We start from the raw sequence: 17645 nt of genomic DNA, 5'->3' as shown, positions 1-17645 counted from the left end.
ATCATTTCATGAAGAGACTTCCATCCTGACACTTCACCCATATTCACCAGGCTTCACCCTGCACCACATCCTATATCACGCCACGAGGAGCTCTGCTGATGCGCTGATGACACTATCTAGCACTGACAACACTGCAGACCTGAGAGAGCTCACCTGCTCAGGCGTATATGTACCAGATTTATGAGCTGTGATACTTGAATACAGTGGTGTGAAAAAGTGTTTGCCCCCTTCCTGATTTCTTACTTTTTTGCATGTTTTCCACACTTAAATGTTTCAGATCATCAAACAAATTTAAACATTAGTCAAAGATAACACAAGTAAACACAAAATGCAGTTTTTAAATGAAGGGTTTTATTAATGAGGAAGAGAAAAATCCAAAGCTACATGGCCCTGTGTGAAAAAGTGTTTGCCCCCCAGCTCCTGTTAAAACATAACTGTGGTTGATCACACCTGAGTTCAATTTCTGTAGCCACACCCAGGCCTGATTACTGCACACCTGTTCCCAATCTAGAAATCACTTAAATAGGACCTACCTGACAAACTGAAGTAGACCAAAAGATCCTCAGAATCTACAGACATCATGACGAGATCCAAAGAAATTCAGAAACAAATGAGAAAAAAAGTAATTGAAATCTATCAGTCTGGAAAAGGTTATAAAGCCATTTCTAAAGCTTTGGGACTCCAGCGAACCACAGTGAGAGCCATTATCCACAAATGGCGAAAACACGGAACAGTGTTTCCCAGGAGTGGCCGGCCGACCAAAATTACCCCAAGAGCGCAGCGACGACTCATCCAAGAGGTGACAAAAGACCCCACAACAACATCTAAAGAACTGCAGGCATCACTTGCCTCAGTTAAGGTCAGTGTTCATGACTCCACCATAAGAAAGAGGCTGGGCAAAAATGGCCTGCATGGCAGAGTTCCAAGACGAAAACCACTGCTAAGCAAAAAGAACATTAAGGCTCGTCTCATTTTTGCCAGAAAACATCTTGATGATCCCCAAGACTTTTGGGAAAATATTCTGTGGACTGACGAGACAAAAGTTGAACTTTTTGGAAGGTCTGTGTCCCATTACATCTGGCGTAAAAGTAACACCGCATTTCAGAAAAAGAACATCATACCAACAGTAAAATATGGTGGTGGCAGTGTGATGGTCTGGGGCTGTTTTGCTGCTTCAGGACCTGGAAGACTTGCTGTGATAAATGGAAGCATGAATTCTGCTGTCTACCAAAAAATCCTGAAGGAGAATGTCCGGCCATCTGTTTGTGACCTCAAGCTGAAGCGAACTTGGGTTCTACAGCAGGACAATGATCCAAAACACACCAGCAAGTCCACCTCTGAATGGCTGAAGAAAAACAAAATGAAGACTTTAGAGTGGCCTAGTCAAAGTCCTGACCTGAATCCTATTGAGATGCTGTGGCATGACCTTAAAAAGGCAGTTCATGCTCAAAAACCCTCCAATGTGGCTGAATTACAACAATTCTGCAAAAATGAGTGGGCCAAAATTCCTCCATAGCGTTGTAAAAGACTCATTGCAAGTTATCGCAAATGCTTAATTGCAGTAGTTGCTGCTAAGGGTGGCCCAACCAGTTATTAGGTTTAGGGGGCACACACTTTTTCACACAGGGCCATGTAGCTTTGGATTTTTTTCTTCCTCATTAATAAAACCCTTCATTTAAAAACTGCATTTTGTGTTTACTTGTGTTATCTTTGACTAATGTTTAAATTTGTTTGATGATCTGAAACATTTAAGTGCGGAAAACATGCAAAAAAGTAAGAAATCAGGAAGGGGGCAAACACTTTTTCACACCACTGTATGTTGTCAATCAATTCTATCAATCAATTTTATTTATAAAGCCCAATATCACAAATCACAATTTGCCTCACAGGGCTTTACAGCATACAACATCCCTCTGTCCTTAGGACCCTCGCAGCGGATAAGGAAAAACTTGTGAACACTAATCATATACTGTTTGACTAATCAGCCAAGTGCTAATCCCAAGCTCCATATAGACCACCACTGTTTACAAAAAAATATTTATTTTCACTGTGTATAAAAGAAAACATCCTACCTAAACTTTAACCACCCTCTTCAATTAGGACGTTTGTGCCAAATTTGAATAAATTCCCTCAAAGTGTACTTGAGATATAGCATTCAAAATAATGATGATAATAAAGGATGATTATGTGCATACACAATTAATGACTGTAAGAAAACCAGAAGTGGCATTAGACACCAACCTGATGAAGGGAAGCCCAAAGTGTTTGTTGAATAAAGCATTGTGTACCTGAGAAGAGTAGTGGAATAAATACAGTTGAAAAAGTCAACATTTTCTGACAATATTGTACTTTTTATTCCACTCCAATAATTTCACAGTTTACTTTACAGGCTAGTGACAAACTGTCAAAAAGGGCTTTAGTTTCTGAGATACCCCTACCGGGGGTAGAACAAAACCTAACAATGTTTTTCCTCATCTCTAAGGTCTCCCATATATGAAATGGATTCTTAGGTTTAAATACTTTACTGCAAACATTGTTAAATTGATACATATTGTTATACACCCCAAACTTAAAAAAGAACCAAAATATAGCCTGGCCGTATGGGAGTTAAGACATATAAACTCATGTAGATTAAGAACACAAGCTCTGACAGCTTTGAAACTTCACATAATTGTGGTCAGGAAGTTGCTTCACCTACTAGAAAAACCTGGATGTGAATATCTTGATGTGTGTAACATATAGAGACCCATGAACACTTGCCTAAAATAATCAGACATGCAAAAAAAGAATATCTATGCAGTATGTTCTCATTTACTTTGTAGTTGCTTGGCCAGGGATTGTCATAGAAACACATATGATGACTTGTTGGAAAGGTAGGGTTGTGCTGAATCCAGCGGTACCAAATATGTGAATATAACATGCATAGTCAATGTGTTATGTCACTAAATGTTTGAAGTGTCCCAAACGAAGGAAAGTGAAACATTGACATAATCAAGTCTCCAAAGCCCATTATCAATGGTGAGAAGAATGTTGACCAATTCAGTGTTACTGCAAAGTAAGTCACTTGAGGTAAGTGCTACTCTATATTTATGATACATTTAATAATAGTATATTTCATATGACACCTTATACAGTTCATATGTAAACAAATATCCAGTAGAATCAGGTTAAATTGAAATAGAACACCTTTATTAAGATATCTACATCCACTTGAATTTATTTTCAAGTCATTACAAGTCATTAGTCATGCATAATGGAAAATAATAGTGTTAGCTTATATCTTTGTCCAAACTAGCAGAGGGCAGTAGAGCCTCCACTACTTACTTCACTCCCTTGGTGTGATCTTTGATTAAAGAGTTGTGATCTGCAGTGAGCTGGCTACTGTTAGGCTACTGGATGAATCCAGCTGTAGCTAACTACATCATTGTCTTCTTGTATATGTCCCTAACCTGACAGGTAAATCATTGCAAATACTATGTCATGTGAAAAGACCTAGAAATGACCTAGCCTAATCTAAATTAAGTAGCTAACTAGCTAACTAAGCTTTCTATAGCTTACTATAGAAGCTACTTAGCCTATTATTATTATTATGTCATGAAAGGGACATAACATGTATATGACATGTCTATACATATGTAAGCAGGGTCCAAAACTAACTTCACTTACCAGCCAGCCTGGCTGTTATTTAGCATGTCATTTGGGTCTTGTATGCGATTCTCGACCAATATTTTAATAGTGTGCACTAATATTAGTAATAATGTATGCTAAAATATGAATACTTGTTTCAACAGTTAAGTGTAATATTTGGGTTAATAAATTCTGTAGTGTTCTTACTACAGTGCAAAAAGAATCTTTCATTAAGGAATTTTACATGAATCACTGACTTCAGTCTCCTTTGGACAGTTGAGACATAAGATTTTAGCTCGACCAGACTGCAACAGCAGGGCCTGCCCTATATAAACATGAATGTCTGACCAGTGGTGGACAAAGTATTCAATGACATGACTTGAGTGAAAGTAAAGATACTCTTGGTCAAATATTACTCCAATACAAGTGAAAGTTGTTCAGTCATTTTTTTTACTTAAAGGGCCACAGTGACATCAGTGGTCAAATTCTAGATTGCAGGGCTCACTCACTCACCCCTCCTGTCGGGTAAATGACGGTGGCAGGGACAAAAAGCCTTGCGCAGACATGAGTTTTTCAGGAGTAGGTCTATCTAGCGACGAAGTGAATGTTTATTTAGAAATCTAAATCTAAACCATGGTACGATATTGTAATGAAACCCAGTTAAATACCACTGCTAACAGTAACAACTCTGCACACACAGTGGGTCTCATTCATGAAAAGTGAGTAAATCTGTATGTAGATTTGCACATAAAAGCCTAAAACCTACTCCGGATTCAGGAACGCCTCGGGAAACTCAGATTTGATCATAAACACGTGTGTATGATCATGAATGCCAATCCATCGTAAAGTGAAAGCGCGCTCCTGGTAATCAGCAATTAGCATAAATCCCCGCCCATGAATAGCCAATGACCACCATATAAGGAGGTGTAGGTGCATCCAGTCGACCTGTCAGTCATGGCGCAAAGAAAGAAAGAGAGAGAAAGTGGAGATCGAAATAATTTTGGGGGAAGTGGACTTAAAGTTACAATGTGTAATTTACGTGGTTGTTTATTAGCAAATATCAACTATTGCTTTCATAAATATATATTTACTAAAGTGTAATGCAATTCACATACAAATGGAAGCTTTCTCCTAGGCTTAGAATGATTTCTCTATATATACACAGGCAGGTATGCTGGAGGCTGCATCGCCATATTTGAATACCCTGGCCGAAAGGGATATACGCGCTTCGAGTTTATCTAGAACTTGCCATCACTGGAGACAGAGAAGGTGAAGCCCAATCCGGGGCGCTTCTGCGTGAACCTGCTTTGTACTTTTATGATTCTGTCGCACTTTAAATGGAGGAGCACACACGTTTTGCCCGTAAGAGGGAAACCACGCCACCAAATAAAAGAAAAAGAACAGATAAGCGAGGAAGGGACAAAACACGAGTGAATATCGGCGTTGCTTATTTTATTTGAACTCCTGTGGAAGAACACTCTGGAAACGCATTATAATCGTACCAACCTATATTTGCCGCACTGTGCCGTGACTATCACGTAAAACGTGTTATTTTAGCATTACTGTGCTAATGTTTGCTTGTGTTATCACCTAACATAACGTTATATCTCACAGATAACCTATATGTCATTGGTAAGCTATAACATATTGTAGCGTCCGCCAGGACATGTGGAAAGGATGACGCAGTTATTCGGCAAACCACCGTTTATTACTGAACAGTACAGGTTACTGTTGGCCGTAACTACGCCAAAACAACCAACAAACAAGAACTTAGCTGTAACTCCAACTGTGCACTCCTGCTCTCTCCTCCATCTCACTCATACACACACCAGCAAGCGCACTCACACAGCCCTCATTCCCATCACACTCGCACCCAGCCCCCCTACCTATAGCCTACTCATTCAATCCCAAACATGCCATTAACTCACAGAACATTGACATTATAACAGAACATTTACCGCAGGGTCGCTACAACATTGTAACATGGTTTAGATTCCTAAATAAATATTCACCTCGTCGCTAGATAGGCCTACTCCTGAAAAAAAAACTTGTGGATGGATCTCTGCTATCTGCACAAGGCTTTTTATCTTACGAGGCCACCGTCACTTACCTGACGGGAGGGGCGAGCGAGTAAGCGCGAGTGAGCCCTACAATCTAGAATTTGACCGCTGATGTCACTGTTACTCACCATTTTTACACACTGAGGCTTTAAGAAAAAACATTTTATTTTCTTCAGTTAGTAGTGGTGTGACAGGGACAGGCAAAGCGAAGGCCTGGGGGGAGGTAACAGATGCTGTTAATGTTGTCTCTGTGGTACAAAGAACCATGTCAGAGGTGAAGCGTAAATGGTTTGATATGAAACTGGAGGCAAAGGAACGCATAACCACACACACAAAAAATACAGCGGTCACCAAACAAACAGAAGATTCATTTGTGGGGTTTTGAATGAAGTGGGAATGGGAAACCAGAGATGTTTTGTGCGCAATGGATAAACTCTAAATCAGTGATGGCTGTTGGAATGTAGAGCTATTTAACATTTATTTTAACAAATGATACGGATAACATATAGCCTACAGCAGTTTTGTGTGCATTGTCTTCAAATTATTTGAATCTTAATAGCCTAAAGCTCTGTTTTATACAACGTAAATTAAACATTTTTCAAATCAGATTTATTCATTCAAATGATCAAAAAGCCACAGAAAAAAAAAAACACGTGTTGTCTCAAATAATTCTTTCAGCTGGCGCGTGCTCCTTCGTAGCTCCACCACCTGCTGCTCCCAGGCACCGAGGCCGAAGAGGCTGTGATCTGGCTGTCCTTACGGATATTTTTATTATCATCATTCAACATGTAGAAAGAATGTGTAATCTATTGAGTCGATTTACATAGATAATTCACAATCATGAACCTAATCTGGATCTTAAACCTGCTAACTGCCAACTAATTTAACTAAATGTGTTATATTTTTAATATTTTGTCATGTTTAGATTAACTGTTTCAAAGGCATCTGTGTATTGTGTACATAACAGAGCGCAATACAAATTAAAATTGTAATTTCCAATAGTGACAAGCAATATTTATGTGCTTTACTAAATTTACACATGCACTACGAGTGGTCAGGACCAGGAGTAGATTTTGTTAGTAGCTACGAAAAGATCGGAGCTACTAAAATATTGATGAATGCAGACATGCACGTAAATTTCTGTCTGCGAACAGTTTACACACAAATTCCTTCTGCTCATGTTTCATGAATGAGACCCAGTAATTGCTGGTAATTGTTGGTTAAACTATGTTGCGAACTGTATTGCACCAAAAAATGCAAATCATTAATCTAAGACTTTACTCATGCTGTGTAGATGAATCAAATGCACAATATTAATCTACATCCAATCAATCCCTGTTTCCATCGGTCCATTTTTTTGGTGTATTTTGTGACGACCCCTCCACTATTCTGTGTGGTGCCGGCGTACTGTGTGCTGTTGTCTTCCTGGCAGGTTCTGGTCCGAGGCGGGGTCGTCGTCATCAGGTGATGAGCTGCACCTGGGCCCGGTGATGTGCTCAACCATATATCCCTCCTACACGGCTGGTCGCTGAAATGGACTTTTTGCCTTCTTCTGTTTTACTTTTATAAATAAACTCAGCGCTATTTGGCACTGATCCCCTCTCTGCTCTCGTTTCTGGTTGCGGCCTCAGAGCCGGGTCGTAACAGATGGGGGCTCGTCAGTTTTATGAATGAAGCCAGGTGTGATTGTAGCGTGACGTGACGTCGGCGCACAGCTGTTGTGTGTAACACCAGCGTGTGGCGATTAAACGCATAGCTAATTGCAGCAAGAGAGTAGTGTGACGGGGTAGGGATGTAACGATTACCGATATTATGGTAAATTTCGGTTAATTTTTACACGGTAAGAATGACCATTTATGTTTAAATTAATTGCATTATTGAGGTGGATTATCAGGATATGTAATAACAGTCTCATTCAAGTCTCGCGATGCAGGTGCTGCATGAATGCGTAGCATATGTAAACACAAAGAATGAAAACATGGCGGAAGGTGGTAATAGCGGCACTCAGGACATTTTCCCCCCCAACTAAATGCACAGAGTCTGAGGTCTGGGCGTACTTTGGGTTTCTGAAGAATGCCAAGGGACAGCTGGTGGAGGACAACTATCCTGTGTGCAGAACATGCAGAAAGAAAGCTGCTGCGAAGGGTAGCAACACTACAAACCTGCTGGCTCATCTCCGTGACCATCACCACAGCTTCACAGCCAATGCAAGTTATGCTATGCAAACGTCAGTTATTGTGTGAGGGACTTCGGTTTTACTAAGATTGTCATAATGTGTAACTCTCGACGTATGCGGGACATTTGAGCCGTATCTGTCCTCCTAAACAGCGACTAGGTTTTTCCGTTTTCACACTTAGGAGCTAATACTAGCTGATTAGCTAATAGCGGTATTAGCAGCTATGTTGCTAACGTTAAGTGTTTCAAAACGAAACGGAGCTGAAAACACTGAGCGGACCCGACAGAATATAAACCGACGTAACGTAACGCTAATTGAGATCAACTATGATTGAATCACTATGATTATGGTTATTGTATGGCGAGCTAGAATCGATATAGGCGGCCAGTTATGCTTTCTCGACATAAGCTCAAGGAAACAACATAAAACGCTGCCGTGTTAACCTTTGACCGAGAGCATGCACTCCTTTTGTCATACAGGTAATCCTCTGACTCACATGCACACTTCTAATGTGTGAATTATTCTGTGTAATGATGACCATTGCCCTTAGGGTTTTTTTTGGTTTCTCCTGCACATTTGTGATATCTGTTCTATATATTGTATGTCTTTTGTCTTTTGTCTTCTACTCTTGCATTGTTTTGTTTTATATATATTTTTCCTCTAGTGCTAATAAATAAATAATTAATATATAAATTGTTTACATATTTTGCTGACTTTTAAAATGCACCAGACAAATAAGCTTTGCTCCTGTAATGTGTTTACATATTTTGTTAATTTTTTTTTTTTTTAATTAATTGTTTTTTCTTTTTATTTTATTGTGCAATGACATTACAGTGACATTACAGGACAGACAAACCAGGTGTGAACAACAAACAACAACAACATTTGTGGTTTTGTGTGTGCGTGTGTGTGTGTGTGTGTGTGTGATTTGAGAGTAAGAAAAACGGTATTATATATATAATAATAATGATAATATTAATAATAATAATAATAATAATAATAATAAATATTATAATTGTCAGACAGGCAAACGGAATAATAATAATAATAGAAATGAGTAAACAGAAGGGAGCAAACAAACAAACAAAAAAATATAAATAAATAAAATAAATAAATAAATAAGAAAATGAAAAGAAAGTAGAAGCAAAAAAGCAAAACAGAAATACCACAATGCAAACTTATAATTTCTGCAACAATAATAATAATAAGAAGAAGAATAATATCAATAATAATAATATTCAATATTAATAAAGATGATGAGTAACAATAATAATAATAATATGGAGGGAGGGTGTTAATTGTTAATTTAAAATAAAATTTTCTGTTGCTGTGCCAATCCCTTGCCCCTTTAATGTGAAAGTTTCATTTTAATATAAGATTTTGGCTGTTAACATTTTAGTATGTTAAGGAAGTTACAAGATGAAGTTATTTCAATGTATCTATTTTTTGGACATTTTACAGCGCTTAACGCTTGACAGGGGTAAGTGTTTATGTCTTTTGGTCTTTTCAGTGAAGCTGTTGTTTGTTTGGGAGCCAGAGTTAATGTGCTGGTGGTCAATTTGTGGCAGTGAGTTCAGCAGTCTGGTACAGCCGCTGTAGTTGCCGGTGGTTCTGTCCCTGTTAGGCTTAGCACGGATTCCTTTTTGGAGTTCGTGGGGGGGGGGGGGGGGGTGGGGGGGTGTTAATGTGGTGTGAACGTGGTTGGAGCTATACCGCAGCCGAGGCTGCGGTATAGGGAGTCGCCAATTGTTGGTTGCTTCATTGGGTTTGCGGTAATTAGTGCATAAATACAAAAAATGCAAAGTCCCTCTAACCGCCTGCCTGAAGACTAGGGGGGAGTTTAGCTAGATCTGGGCAGGCGGTTAGAGGGACTTTGCCACTGTGACGTTTGGGCTGTGTGACGGGCTGGGTGAGCTTGGTGTGCCAAGTGTTTAGTTGTGACTGATTGACTGTGTGTAGGTAAGTGAGGTCTAGTGAACATGGCGAGTGTAAACGAGTTTTTGAGAGCACCATCAGAGGAGCTGCTGGAGGGCTGGTCACGTGAACAATTGATCTGGATTGCAGAGTATTTTAACTTTGATGTTGGTGATAAGAGGATGAAAAAAACGTAAAAAATTTTATCAGAGCTAATCTGGCTGACCGGGGTTTTTTTGGTCCTAAAACACATGTTGCTGGACTTGTAGACAGCGTTGAGGTGTCTGGCTGTGGCAAGGCTAGTTTGTCTTTTGAGCAGAGGAGGGAGATGTTGCTCCTGCAGACAGAGATGGAGAAGTTGGCAGTGGAGAAGCTGAGGAGAGAGGCTGAGCTTGAGAGGCTTGAGAAGAGCGGAGGTTGAGTCTGAATACTGGTGGTCCTGTTCATGTCTCTGGCTCTGCTGGTGGATCCTTTTCTTCATTTGATGTTGCCAGTAATCTGCGGTTAGTTCCTCAGTTTAGTGAATGGTGCCCAGATACTTTTTTCTCTTTGTTTGAACGTGTAGCTGAGAGCAGGGGTTAGTCTGATTCTGAACTTACCCTTTTGTTACAGTGTGTGTTAACAGGTAAAGCTCAGGAGGCCTATTCAGCCCTGTCAGTGGCTGAAAGCAAGGTTTATTTGAGAGTCAAAGAGGCTGTGTTGAAAGCGTATAAGTTAGTTCCTGAGGCCTACCGCCAGAAGTTGAGGTCCTGGGAGAAGTCTGGTAAGCAGAGTCACATTGAGTTTGCCAGGGATTTGGTCACCTTTTTCAGCCGGTGGCGCACTGCTTTAGAAGTCAGTACCTTTGATGCCTTATCTGATTCGGTTGTTTTGGAGCAATTTAAAAATTCTGTTCCCAGTCACATTGCAGTTTACATCAGCGAGCACAAAGTGAAGACTGCAGCTGAGGCCGCTGCACTGACTGATGACTATGTGCTGACCCACCGTGGTGAGTTCAGGGCTCCTGAGGGTGGTGGTGCCTATCGTGCTGTGGGTAAGTGGGAAGAGAAACAGCGTCCACACCATGGTAAGTCTGAGTATCCTACACGGGCTCAGTCGCAGTTCGACACTTCAAAAAAATTTTCACTTCTGTAAGGGTAGAGGTCACTGGAAAGCTGATTGTCCCAAAGCCAATGCTCGTCGGGGGAATAGTGGGGGTCAGGGTACCTCTGGTGTTTGTGCTGTGTCTGTGGAGCCTGTCTCTGTTGTCTCTCCTCCTCAGCAGCTGAAGGATCGAGAGAAGCCTGTCTTCTCAGCATTTATGTCCGATGGCTATGTGTCGCTGGTCGGAAGTAACACCACGGTACCGGTAAAAATTTTGAGAGATACTGCTGTACATGATTCCTACATTTTGAGCTCTGTCTTACCATTTTCTGAGAACACTGAAACAGGAGACTTTGTCCTGATGTGGGGTATGGGATTGATCGTTGAGCCTGTTCCGCTGCATTCTCTCATTCTAGATTGTGGTGAGGTCGCCATGGGGGTACATCCTGCACTGCCTATAGAAGAGGTGGATGTTATCCTTGGGAATGGTCTGGCTGGAAACCGCATGTGGGCCGAGAGTCCACCGCTGCCCATTGTGTCATCTTTACCCATTGTGGCTGGTAACGTAGATGAGATAGCGCAGTGCTTCCCTGGTGTTTACAGCTTGCGCTGTGACGCGGGCTATGAGTCGTGAGCAGGGGGAGCCTGAGCAGGGTAAAGAGGTGAGTGAGGTTGATGTTGTAAGTGTCCCTGACTCATTGTTGTCTGTTTCTCGTTGTGATTTAGTGTCAGAGCAACCGCTGTTTGATGCCATTTTCTCCACTGAGGATGGGAGAAGTGCTGCTAGTGGTTATCTGCTGCAGGATGGCCTTCTGGTGAGGAAATGGTTGCCGCACGGTGAGGATTTCATTGGGAAGCCAGTTTTTCAGATTGTGGTTCTTGAGAAGTTTTGTAGCGAGGTTCTTAAAACTTCACACAACCAGCTTGGACATCTGGGTGTACGTAAAATGTATAACTACATTCTAAGGTATTTCTTCTTCTTTCTTCTTTCTTCCTCATCTAAAGAGAGATGTGTCATGTTTTGTTAAATCGTGTCACACATGTCAGATGACAGGAAAACCCAATCAGGTTGTAAGTCCTGCTCCACTTTGCCCCATTCCAGCGGTTGCCCAGCCATTTGAGCACTTAATTGTTGATTGTGTTGGTCCTCTGCCCCGGTCCAAATCTGGTAGTAACTACCTGCTTACAGTGATGTCTCAAAGCACGCATTACCCAGCCCCATATCCTTTGCGTTCCATCACAGCAAAGTCAGTGGTTAAAGCGTTAATGCAGTTCATTTCCATTTTTCGGAATACCAAAAGTTATCCAGAGCGACCGGGACTCAAATTTTTCATCCAACTTCTTCGCTCAGGTGTTGAAAAGGTCCAAGATCCAGCATAACAGGTCTTCTGCTTATCATACACAGAAAGTCAGGGAGCTCTTGAGAGGTTCCATCAAACACTTAAGTCTCTGTTGCATGGTTTTTGTGTTGAGTCAGGACTGGGAGGAAGGGTTGCCATGGCTTCTGTTGGCTGCCAGGGAAGTTGTGCAGGACAGTAGCCCTAACGAGCTTGTTTTTGGCACTCGCGCTGCTACACGACACATTGTCACAAGTGTGACAAATGTTTTGCATGTAAGGGCGGCAACACTAGTAATTTGTCAAAACACCTTGCGAAAGTGCATCATATTCAGACAGAAATATGTACAGTGTTTGACTGCCCTAGCACAGCTAGTTCATCTACGTCCATTCCAGGTTTGTAACATTATGCTAGCAGCCAACACGTGGAGTTAATAACCATTAGCTATTTTGCAACCCTAGCCTGGGCGCATGGGATCCCCCCCCCCCCCCCCCCCGGTCTATATATCCTTGCCTCTACTAAATTATGTAAAAAAAAATGTTTATGTTTAATATTTTATGTATTTTATATTTCAAGTTGTAAAAAGTAAAATGTTTTGTTAAAAAAATATTTTGTTGCATAATGAGAATTGAGAAAGTAAAGCAATTTATGTTCTTAATTTGTTTTTTTCTTCCTCAAAAAGTATCAATAAGAGCAGGCTTACCATTAAAATACCGTATTGATAAGCAGTATCGATAAGAGTAGTAGTACCGTTAAAATCTTAACGATACCCATCCCTAAATGGCTGTGCTGTGGACTTGGATGATGTCGTCATTTACAGTGATACGTGGGAGAAACTCTCCACGCTAAAGTGAGTGCTGTTAAGAAGTATCCTGTTCCCTCCACGAAGAAAGAGCTGCAGCGTTTTGTTGGTTTGGTGGGATACTACCGCAGTTTTTGCAAGAACTTTTCCACTGTGGTAGCCCCCTTGACCAATTTGTTGAAGGGGGACACCCATTTTCTTTGGTCACCCTTGTGTCAGCAGGCCTTTGAGAACATCAAGTCTGTTTTGTGTTCATCTCCTGTCCTTGCAGCTCCTCGCATGGATCGACCTTTTACACGGCATTTGGACGGGAGCCATGCTGTTTCAGGCAGATGATAGAGGTGTAGATCGTCCTGTGAGTTTTTACTCAAAAAAGTTCAATTCCTTCCAGTTAAACTACTCTGTGATTGAGAAGGAAACCCTTGCGCTCATCTGGGCACTGCAGCATTTTGATGTTTACGTGGATTTGAGTGTTCCTCTGGTGGTGTACACTGACGACAACCTGCTAACCTTCCTACACTCAGTTCATTGCCCTAATCGCAGGTTGATGCGTTGGATGCTGTATTTACAGTCTTATTGCATGGAAATCCGCCACATCAAAGGCTCACATAATGTCGTGGCCGATGCCTTGTCCAGAGCTCTGTGCTCTTGGGTATCTTTTGTCTGACTGTGTTAACCGTTCTGGCCTACTATTTTTCTTGTCTGTTACTCTTAAATGCATCTTCAGGCACTGGAGTTGCTGAGTGAGCGGCTTGGTTGGTGGTTGGCTGGCGGGGAATTACATCGCAAACGGTCAGTACAGTTTTCCATCTGGTGGTGGGACTAGTTTAGTAGTGTTCCTTTATGTTTTTGAAAATATTGTATCTGGATATGTATAGGTCCGATTTGTAGATTTCATTAGTCATGTGAAGTTGATACAAGAGAGGGGTTGTCGGTTTTCCTGTTGGAAACCTCTTTTTGGCGTACTGTGTGTGGTTGTCTTCTGGCAGGTTCTGGCCCGAGGCAGGGTCGTCGTCATCAGGTGATGAGCTGCACCTGGGCCCGGTGATGTGCTCGACCATATAGCCCTCCTTCCTCAGATACCTCTTGTCCGCCGCTGTTCCTACACACACGTTCCACCCGTGGAGCACAGGAGTGCTCCTACACCGCTGGTCGCTGAAATGGACCTTTTGCCTTCTTTTGTTTTACTTTTATAAATAAACTAAGCGCTATTTAGCACTGATCCCCTCTCTGCTCTTGTTTCTGGTTGCGGCCTCAGAGCTGGGTCGCAACAATTTATTTACTTATTAATTTGTCTGATTGATTAATTTATATTAATGTATTTTTCCTCAGATGTTACCCTGGTATGGGCTCGCATAACGTTACTGTTATAGAATGGCTATTGCATTCTCTTGGCTTTTATTTTGAAAGGCCCATATTTACTTGGACTTCCGGGAAGCTCACCTGTCTTACTTTTCTTCACGTTCTTTTCAAGAGGAAAGATGAAAACAGGCATTAGAAGAAACCAAAATCGGACTGTTATTTGAATTTGGATTTCTTGTTTTTTCATTTTTTGATTCAGTCACCAAAAACAGAAAAAACAGCTCTGTTTTATCATTTGTAGTTTTTTTGTTTAAAATGAAAAAATGAAAAACCATGGTATTTCCGTTTTCCCGTTATTTGGTTAAAACGAAATATCAAACTGATAAAAGTATACGGACCAGTCTCGATCCCTTTTTTTATTTTGATATTTAATCTCTCTAATTTCTGTGCCCTGGAAGTCATTCATCCTAGCGTGTACTTAATTTACTGCCTGATGCTGATAGTAGGCTGTTGTTATGGCTGCCTTGGAGTCCAAAGGATTATGCGCTTGTTGCCGCAACGTAAAACATAACTTTGACTCTGTAACATCGCCATTGCTCTCAAAGGCTCTGGTGATCCGATTCATAGCTTCCGACTGGAATTTCTCGGTCCACCTTAAATGTCGCATAACGCCTGTAGATGGTGGTATTCAGTCATTTTCAAGCTAATTCATGAACTGAATTGAACAAATAAGGGGAAGATGAAATGAGAATGATCAGCAGAGTGCAACTGTCCTAAATTTTGAGCAGCAACAAGCGCAACGTTGCGGCAAAAAGCGCATAATCCTTGGGACTCCAAGGCAGCCAAAAAAAACAACAGCCTACTATCAGTACCAGACAGTAAATTAAGTATGCGCTAGGCTAAATAACTTCCGGGGCACAGAAATGAGAGGGATTAAATATCAAAATAAAAAAAAGGGATCGAGACTGTTTTTTAAATGTTCTATTTTTGACCTGTGCACTAAATGAAATATTTGAAAAAGAAGTCTAAATCTGTTTTTTGTTGGACATTGAAAAACAAATAATGAAATAACAAATCGTTTTTCCATTTTATTGTTTTTTCGTTCTTAATTAAAATTCTAATGAACGAATGGTACACAGACCCAGCAACCCTCCAGGCCCTAAGTCCCTAGGGACTAAACTACTACTACTACTACTCCAGAAGATTATTCTATCATCACTTTGGGGTTTCTGTTAATCAATTACACAATTTAAAGGTACAGGTTTTGACTCTGGTGGGTTGTGTTGCAGAATTTACCCTTTTGACACTACAAAATATAGGCCTACATAGCCTATATAATTTTAAAAATATGTATAATCACTGTATGCGGTGAGACTGAAAAACTTTGTCTGCAGCCCCAACATGCTCCTACGGGAACATGCAGAGCCATTGTCTGATTTATGTCGTTTTTTCAATACATTCAGACTTCAAATTATGTTGCTTCAAAAACCAACTGTTAAATCTACAGATCGGAGTTCGGAAAAAGAGTGGATTATTTATTATTAGGCTATTAGAAAAAAAAACCACCTGTTTCATCACACTATAGGGTACCACTAATAAAAAAAAAAATGACAGTCATAAATTAGGCTACATACCATAAGCGTATTTCTTGAAAGGAGGAGGAAGCCCTTGCCTTGTTGCAATATCTGGAAAATATTGAGTTTATCATGACTTCAGATCATTTCCATCGTTAATAACATATGATACGCCACGATGTGATACAATCTGTTTCCTCACCGTCTCTGACGAGCTGAATGAAGTCCTGCACCGTTTGGTCCAAACGGACTCGGTGAAACACCACAGGTTTAAAGTTTCTGTGCTCGAAGGACCTGACCAGCCGAACGGTGACCACAGCTTCAGCCGCCATGTCCTGCTGATGGATACCCGCTGCCCCTCACACTGATGAGCTCGGATTAAAGTGTGTTTTGATGGCGCCGTGTGCGAAACGATGACTTCTTGTGCTGACAAATGAACCAAATAACTCTAATGTTCGGCATGTGCGTGTTAATCTGCGGCTTGACTACCGGGTATCGGCTATTGCTTCTGCTTCTTCTTCTTCTTCTTCTTCTTCTTCTATGGCGTTTATTGGCGGTTGGCAACCAACTTGAAGGTGCATTACCGCCACCTTCTGGACTGGAGTGTGGCACAGTAGATTTGCAGACAAACAAAAAAAAAAGAAAAAAAAAGGAAATTAAATCCTCTCCATCAGCCTTGTATCTTTTAGATATATGATTAGATGTTTGAGTATATTATTTGACTTTACTCCGAACAGGTTCCCTATACTTAAACCTATCTTGGCCTTCTCTGCTGCTGTTATCAATGCCCTCCTTTCCCCCTCATATGCACTACACTCCAACAGAACATGCTGGACAGATTCTAACTGACCACAGTGATTACATTTGCCATCAGGGTGTTTACCTATTTTATGTAGTGTATTATTTAGTCCTGTGTGCCCTATCCTAAGTTGTGTGATGACTGCCTCTTCCCTCCAGCTCCTGCCCATCCTTTTTCCCAACCCAACCTGTTTCTGTATATTATATAGGCTAAGTGTCTTCCCATGTCTTGGATGTCCCAGTGTTCTTGCCACACTTTTCCCGTATGTTTCGTAATTAGGCTATTGATTTACCCTCTGCCCTACTTAACGGAATTTCTGGATTTACAGTGTATGATTTAAGTGATTGTTTGGCCAGAATATCAACCCTTTCATTAACTTCTATTCCTACATGGGCAGGAACCCAAATAAAGCAGACCATCAGACCCCTCTTGTGTATTCTGTAGAGTAGATTGTGTATTTCAGTTATGAGATCTTGCCTACATGACTTCATGGTTTTGAAACTTGTAAGTGCTGCCCAGCTGTCTGATGCTATTAGTGTATTGTTATGGTTGTTTTCTTCTATCCACTCCAAACCTAATATGATAGCTGAAAGTTCCACTGTACTGTGGTTCTTTTCTTGATACGTACTTTGTGGTGTGGAATAAAAACTGCAGCTCCTGTTCTTCCAGTATCAGGGTCTTTTGACCCATCAGTGAAAATCATTGTTTTGTCTGAGAAGTGTTGTTCCAGATAGGTCTGAGCTACCCTCCCAGGAGAGACTTGCTTAGTCCTTTTCTTCAGTTGTTGCTGTATTTCAAAGTTAACTGATGGTTCTACAAATAGCCAGGGAGAGGTATGTGAATATGGGATTGTCAGACTGAATTGTATATGACCTAAACCTGCTTGTTCTGCCTTTGTGTTCCCTATCCATCCAAAGCTCATAAAATTAGAGTCATTTTGCTGCCAACAGTCCTCCAGGATGGCTTTAGCA

At 41.0% G+C, this 17645-nt stretch overlaps 1 protein-coding gene across 2 annotated transcripts in view; it reads right to left on the bottom strand.

The window, feature by feature from the left end:
• Positions 1-16430, bottom strand: part of c14h2orf76 (chromosome 14 C2orf76 homolog) — a 40584-nt gene extending 24154 nt beyond the window's left edge. Inside the window, exons 1-2 of one of the 2 annotated variants that reach the window (XM_033617186.2) lie at positions 16078-16430; positions 15936-15986 (exon numbers count right to left, since the gene is read on the bottom strand). In XM_033617186.2, coding sequence (XP_033473077.1) covers positions 15936-15986; positions 16078-16207 — 181 coding nt within the window. In that variant the 5' untranslated portion in view covers positions 16208-16430. The remainder of the gene's footprint in view (positions 1-15935; positions 15987-16077) is intronic. The other variant, XM_033617185.2, reaches the window with a different exon arrangement.
• Between the last annotated feature and the right edge of the window lie 1215 nt (positions 16431-17645).

This window comes from Epinephelus lanceolatus, chromosome 14 (assembly GCF_041903045.1).
Source record: "Epinephelus lanceolatus isolate andai-2023 chromosome 14, ASM4190304v1, whole genome shotgun sequence".
Lineage (NCBI taxonomy): Eukaryota > Metazoa > Chordata > Actinopteri > Perciformes > Serranidae > Epinephelus > Epinephelus lanceolatus.
This window is presented reverse-complemented; position numbering and strand designations above follow the sequence as displayed.